Source organism: Poecilia latipinna, unplaced genomic scaffold (genome assembly GCF_001443285.1).
Source record: "Poecilia latipinna isolate Pla-1442-1.1 unplaced genomic scaffold, P_latipinna-1.0 Scaffold455, whole genome shotgun sequence".
Classification (NCBI taxonomy): domain Eukaryota; kingdom Metazoa; phylum Chordata; class Actinopteri; order Cyprinodontiformes; family Poeciliidae; genus Poecilia; species Poecilia latipinna.
The window spans coordinates 290,790-297,893 of NW_015113071.1; the positions used below are offsets into that span (position 1 = coordinate 290,790).

Here is a 7,104-nt window from a genome sequence, read left to right on the forward strand (position 1 = left end):
CAGGTCAATGCCAAGGTGAGGTAAGCTGCATCTCCCTGTGCTAGTATCACCTCTTGGAGAACAGCTTCAAGTACATTTAAAGGCATCTGAAAATTAAAGAAAAACAGGTGCTTTGCAAGACTGTCACCAGAAGAATGGCTATGAAGCATATGATTATGAATGAATCTTACCTGCAAAATTGGTGGTATCTTTTGTACCTGCATGGTGAAAAGCATAAAACAATAATTAACACTTTATATCTCTCAGTGTCTTATCCTTTTCATCTCTACTGTCATAAAAAATGCTGTGCAAAAAATATTTTCTTGTTAAAAAATTAATTTATGGTTTCAGTGTCAATTGCACATAAATAAATACAAATCAAAATTAATAGTTATGTGTACATTTTAACAATTAACCTCAATTTGTCCCATGGTTGCTTTTGCATAGGTGTGGTCTTCAGCACACAGAGTCTGTAAAAATATAGATATTTTCAAAGTGAAAGATGAGCCCAAGTCCAAATAACATCAAAACTGCTTCAACCTTTTTAACTGCCCTTTCCTCATTTTGTTTCAGATTTAAAAAATTAAGCATAGCATATTAACTAATTAGATTTACTCATTTACTCTGTAACTTTTGATAAACATGTACATATGTTTTGATAGATATATGGACTATTTTGTCATATGTTATACTCTTATTTGAGTAGATTTTGTTGATATGCAACCTAATACAGAATACTTCACAGAATACTTCACAGAATGAAGAACATATTTTAACCCATAAAGAAACACGGCACACAGATACATGTTGTTTGTAAGGTTTCTTCTAACCTTAATTTGTTGACTTATATTAAGATTTTTAATTTTTGTTTTTAAAATACCTAACAGTGCACATAACTTCATTTTTATTCATGTCTGCAGAAATAAATGAGTAATATTACATTGCACATTATGATCAGTAAAACCGTACTTAATAGTAGACATTTCACCAAATACTCTTACTAGTGTTTTTTGCAGTTATTTACTACTAAAAATATATTTAAGTAGAGGGTACTACACCCACCTATGATGGTAGCTTTTAGTTTATAAAAAGTATTAAGACTTTCCAGAAATGTTGGTGTACAAAAACATATTTCAAAAAGGATTAACCTTTTTCTAGTGGTTGTTTTAATGATAAAAAAACCACACTAGAAAACTGTTAAGAATGTAAATAAATAAATGCATAAATAAATAAATTATAGTGTAAGTGTAGTTTTACATACCGTTATGCTGAACCGTAGCAGTTCTTGTTATATGGTTCACTACCTTAAACGACTCATCGGCACTGTATGAGCATATCTATCATTCATGCAATACGAAAGAATCTTCTCTCCATTCCGAAGGTTGCAAATAGAAACGTGGATCTGTTAAAGAAAATAAAAAACAAAGTTTGAGCATAAAATACACTTCTCAATTATACATTTTATCTACTTTTCTATTTTTATGTAATGGTGCCCTGCAGGGAAATAATTAGCTATGCTACATGCTAAATTTAACCTTACCCTCTATGAATTACGAATTTCAATAGTTTACGGCTGTTTATTATATGTTCAACCTCATCTAGAAAAGCGTATTGATTTACTATGTGAAAAAAGTTTTAAAAAGGTAAAAATACCTTTTGCTGACTTTGTGCCTTTTCCATTTTGGATTGTGTGCCGAACACGTGGAACAATGAAATAACCTCTCAAACTTCTTTCAATAGACAGCTCAACCCCACTTCTTTAAGGTGTTTATACTAGCAATTAGGAAAATAGCGCCCCCTTCACTTCTGGAGTGCAATAGTCCCATTTCCAAATAAGGTATGGGACTGACAGTGGTCCGTCCCCGCCCCTTTCTGTTTGCTGCAGCGAGGACCTTCTCCAGCAACGGGCCGACCCGCTCCACAAGGCGTCGAGCCGAGCCGAGCCGGCCGAGTAGAGCCGGTGGAAAAGGGGCAGTATTGTCTATGCACGCGCCCCTCTCTTCTTCTCTTTGCTGCTGTCGCAAACTGCGCATGCGAGTGGGCTGAGTTTTGTAACACGGAAGTAACATGAGTAATTTCCATGTCTAAAAGTCCTAAATTGTGTGGTGCCCAAGGCAGAAAGAGAAGAGAAAGAGGGGGAAAACATGACAAAAACAGAGGTACAGTAAAACTAACATGATGAAATTACCTGTTCACTTAGTTACTTAGCCGACTGTAATGTAGCAGCGAGACTAGCTAGCCAAACACGGAGCTAATCAGTAGCCTAGCCAATTTTTCTTGATTTCTGACAAGTCAAACTCCACATTTTTACCCATTATGAGTTTTTCCTTGTGGTACACCTTGGTAATGATAGACTTCTTTATAAGCTGTGTTTGACTGAAACAGCTGACATTTATTTGTACTGAGAAGGAGAATTACCTACTCTATGGGTTATTTGGGTTGTTACCAACACTTAGCGAAAATTTCATGTCAGTAACACCTGTGGAAATCTGCCTACTATTCCGTACTTATTTTATCCACTGTATGTGGAGAAAGTGCAATCCTAGAGACAGAATAACAAGGATGGACAAAGTGTTTCCTTCAGAAATGCATCTTTATTTAACTTGTGTACATATAAGTCTTTTAATTAAAAATATATAGTAAAATATGTATTCATTTTGTTACCTTCACCAACATTTGGTACCATAATCAGTATCACCTGTTGACATGTTTATATACATCAGCCAGTAAAGTCTTCATAATTTAGGAACAGCTAACAACACCACCATTACAGTAAATAATAAAATGATTTAATATAAAAAGAAGTCAGATTAATTAGAACATTTTAACATGCACCAGTAAAATAGGCTTCAAAGGTAACCAGACCGTGAAACCCCAAAGCTGTTACGCATAATGACATATGCTGATAAAAATCACGCAAACCTGCTTTGTTACTCTTAAAAAAGTATTTTTTTCCCCTCATGTGTAGTCCAGTAAAACACATGTTATGGTCTTTTCATGTAACAGAGTAGAATTCCAGCAGTCCTGTGAGTAAATCATTTTATATCACTAAATAGAACATTTGGCTTCAATTCTCTTTTAGTTTCAGAATCACAAAGAGTTGTACATTTGGAATACAGACTTGAATGTTGCTGTTTCTTTAAATAATGTTGAGTCACTACAAAATTAATCCTACCAAACTAAGAAAAACTGTACATGGTAAATTCCATTTCTGAGCTTAGTGGTTTTTATTCAGAAAGCGACAGACATCGATAGGGATGTTATGGCTTTATTCATGCCTGGTGGACATCAGTTGCTTCACACTGCTGTGAAACCCAGCAAACACATGGTGACCAGCAGAACTATAAAGGAGACAAAAAAAGAAATAAAATGTTTTTTTTGTTTTTTTTTTATACCAGGAGCCATCAAATGTACAGAACAACTGATAAAAACTGTTCTGCTCATAGACTTGAGAACACATTTAATGGAGGAGTTTTGACATCTGGGCATATAGTCATGAGAAAAAAAAATAGAAACTCTATGAAATATTTAATTTCACAAAGAGAAAGACAAAAAATGTAACCATTTTTTCCTAATTAAGCAAAAAAAAGTCTTAAAACCCCTTTAAGTTAAGACACAGTATCCCCTATTTTAGTCTTTTGTGAGATATTTCTTGCAGCCATTCACCAGTCTCTGACATTGGTCTACAACATTCATCTCTATCAGCTCTGAGATGTTTAACAAGGTTTTTATTATCTTTTATTATCTTTCAATACACCCAGTACGGTTCTGTTTCATCAATTAATAATATCTCTGGCAGACTTAGATTTAAAACTAGTTTCATTCAACTAAATAGTTTCATTCTAAGAAAAAATTAGGCAAACATCTTTCAGAAAACAAGCTAATGTGATATCCATTTTGAAAAAAAAAATTGGCATAGCCTAAAGAAATGGCAGATTTATACACTTCTTTATGTTTATTATCATTACAGCAATCAAGTCCCTCTTTTGACTGGTAGTCAGCTTTCTGCAAGTTCCCATTTAGCATGGCCATTGCCTTCCTATGCAATTCCGCTCGCATCACAGTCTGGGCTTTCTTTGAATTAGTTGGATTCCTCCTGCAGAATTTCTACCTGGCCAGTCAGCAAACAGAAGGTAAAGTTGTGAACAACTGTACTGTTTTATAATTGTAGTCTGCCCGTAATTTCAGCAATGGCAGCGGAGGAAATGAACAAAGTCCATGTCGGCCATGCTTCTGAATATCGAATTAGCATTAACAGCTGCGTCAGTTGACTCAGCACCTCTCTGTTGGCAGCCCAGGATGGCTGTTTACAGCTCAGGCACTTTCCAGTAAGCTTCATCGTGTTGAACTTGCTCATCATTACATATGTAACAGCCAAACTTTAGCAATTGAGTAAAATTTAAAACTTCAACTAAAGTTCTCAATAGCTGAGAGCCCAGATACGGGCTATAACAGTTTGGGATTTTTCATTATAGTTTACTTTTATTTCATTAGGACTTTTTGCTTGTCTAATTCAGTTAGTTTTAATTAGTTAATTAGTATGTTTGCTAATTTTTATTGGCTATCATTGTAGTTTCAGTTTTTTTTCATACTTTATTTTTAGGTGGATGATTCTAAAACGTAAAAGTATTGTATTTTGATTATGTATACATTGAGTGGATAATGAAAACTCAGCAGAATGCACCATTTCCAACAAATGTATGCAATTATTGTTAAACAACTAACAGGCTCTGGTGTTTTCCCCCAACTTTTGCTGTTGCCATTTTGCGGGCTAGCCTAAGTAATGCCAGGAGAAGTATGGAGTGCCACAATTTGCCAAAGCTGATGTAAACTGTTTATGTGGCATCCAGCTTCTATGCATCACAAATCTGGGACAAATTTACTGAAAATTGTAAAACTGCCGAAACACTGAGTTCCTTTAAATCTAGTCCAAAATCCACCTGTTTAGAGTTGCTTTTGAACCATATTAAATGAAACTCTAACCAACATTTTGATATGTAACAATGGCATTTGGAAAATGTAATGTTTCCATTGTTGAATTTTGTGTTTTCATGATGTGAAGCACTTTGAAGTGCCTTGTTTCTGAAATGTGCTGTACAAATAAAATTTGATTAATTGTGTGGGGAAAAAAATATTTCACATCAGTTCAAAAGGCTAAGAAATAGATTAATAAATACGAAAACAAAGGATATTAGGCAGGTAATATCTGTGATATAAACACACTCTACTTTGGTGTTACCTCTGGCATTCACAATTGGGCATCCCTACTTCCGATGGCTTTAGTATCATGAGCTTACCTGACCAGAATGACTGTGTGTGTATGACCGGATCAGCAGAGGAAATGCTGGTAAACTTTGAGAGGTCTGTGAGAGGCGTCAGTAGCCTGAAGCTTGGCTTTCCCAGCACTCCAGTTTCTGGGTATGCAAAATCACAAAAAGATTTTTCAGTGTGATATCTAAGGTTACGCCAAATACTATCTGATCTGAGCAACAGTGAAAATATGGAAGTGCTTAAAGTGATTCCTTACCAATATTGTAAGTTCCATTTAAAATAGAAAGGGCAACACCTGCTGCTTTGTTACTTGTGTCAGGTAGAACAGCTGTAAAAGTACACTGAATTTTGGTTGAGTTGACTGATCCTTTCTGATCCTTGTAGTCCATCTGAATAGAGAACTGAATTTACTAACAATAAAACCATGACATCTATGTAAACCATGAGTTGCTGTAATTGATAAGTATGTCCCAATACCTACTAATCCTATAAAAGCTTAACTCACCGTTGTCTCATTTAGTTCACCATTATTATCATAGTTCAGAAGAATGGCAGTAAAGAAACGGACTGTGTTGTTGTGGTTCGCACAGATGTAGACTGTGTAGCTGCCATTCTGTTTAAAAATATAACGTATATTTTTCAGCTCTTAAAACTGAAACTTTAACAATGCATTAGTTTAGATTTCACTAGATTACACTACCTTTGTTGCAGTAGTTGATAGACCAGCAGCAATGTAGCCCTCTGCCTGTCCTGAGAGCTCAAAGTATGTCTGGTTGCTTTGTTGCTTGGCAGAAAGGAAATAACAGTCTGCAGAAGTGGGATCACACTCTGAGGGTTCAGCTGCACAGAACTTTGAGGAGCCACATTCTTGCAGAGAAATAATATCCTGCATGGGTGGAGACATCTATTTTAAATACTTTTTAAAAATCCTCCAATAAATGTCAGAATTGATCATTTAGTTATGTTCTTGATCTTTAATAAGCTATTATTTTTTTAATTTCCCATTCCTTACCTTAAATTCAGGGATGATGCCTGATATAGCTGTAGTTTTTTGGCTACCTGGTGTCATATGGGAGCTGGTGCTCGATGATCCATGTATCATAGTGCTGCTTCTAGATGATCCTGGTGTCACGGTGGTACTGCTGCTAGATGATCCTGGTGTCACGGTGGTACTGCTGCTAGATGATCCTGGTGTCACGGTGGTACTGCTGTCTGACTGAGCTATAAATTCCCAGGACAGCATCGCCAACAGAACACTAAAGATGAGTTGTTTATCCATGCCTTTAGGAAAGAGTAAGATGATAGCAGATTTTTTTTTTTTTGCAAAAATATAAAAATTTTTTCAAAATAGTGGTTGTTCTTGTACCTGTAGATTTTGTTGCTTTTAATGCCAAAGATAATAACTTAGAGTATCTCGTATTTGTTATGTTCAATTTCCAAAGGTTACTTGCAGGTGGATTGTTCCCGATGTCCTCTGATTCTCAGGTGCATATGTGGCACCTGTTTACTCTTTGCCGCTGTTTAATCTCTAATGGGAGGGGGAAGACAAGACAACTAACATTGAGGGGAGTGATAGAAACTGGTATAGGTGTGGCATGTTACTTAGTGTGCTTATTTTCCAAAAGGCCTCCCAAAACACATATTAGCTTTTTTAAATGTCATATTAGTTGTGTTGATGCATTTTGAGATTCTTCACCCCTGAGGTATTTTTCTATCGCAACACATAAATTTGTTGTGAGAGTGAAGAACTTTAACGCTCTTCACTCTCGGAGCGTTAAAGTTCCACATGACATTGTAAGCCTTCGCAGTGTGAAGGAAAGTGGGAGATGTGCTGCACACTGGCTTCTGCAGACT

The 7,104-nt window shown here is 35.8% G+C and overlaps 1 protein-coding gene across 1 annotated transcript; it reads right to left on the minus strand.

Moving 5' to 3' along the window:
* Positions 1-2,563: 2,563 nt before the first annotated feature.
* Positions 2,564-6,758, minus strand: LOC106951373 (serine-rich adhesin for platelets-like). Its single transcript, XM_015038848.1, has 7 exons — positions 6,617-6,758; positions 6,263-6,531; positions 5,951-6,136; positions 5,756-5,863; positions 5,507-5,639; positions 5,277-5,393; positions 2,564-3,320 (listed from the first exon to the last, which is right to left on the minus strand). Exons 2-7 carry the CDS (start codon positions 6,527-6,529, stop codon positions 3,277-3,279), a joined length of 855 nt encoding a protein of 284 aa, XP_014894334.1. The 5' UTR covers positions 6,530-6,531; positions 6,617-6,758; the 3' UTR covers positions 2,564-3,276.
* Positions 6,759-7,104: the final 346 nt, after the last annotated feature.

Bases quoted from the DNA above. Each gene is read 5' to 3' on its own strand.
- LOC106951373 (XM_015038848.1), bottom strand. From the start codon at position 6,529: ATGGATAAACAACTCATCTTTAGTGTTCTGTTGGCGATGCTGTCCTGG. The intron at 6,137-6,262 runs GTAAGGAATGGG...CCACCCATGCAG, and splicing joins GCATCATCCCTGAATTTAAG to GATATTATTTCTCTGCAAGA. The intron at 5,394-5,506 runs GTAAGGAATCAC...TTGCATACCCAG, and splicing joins AAATGGAACTTACAATATTG to AAACTGGAGTGCTGGGAAAG.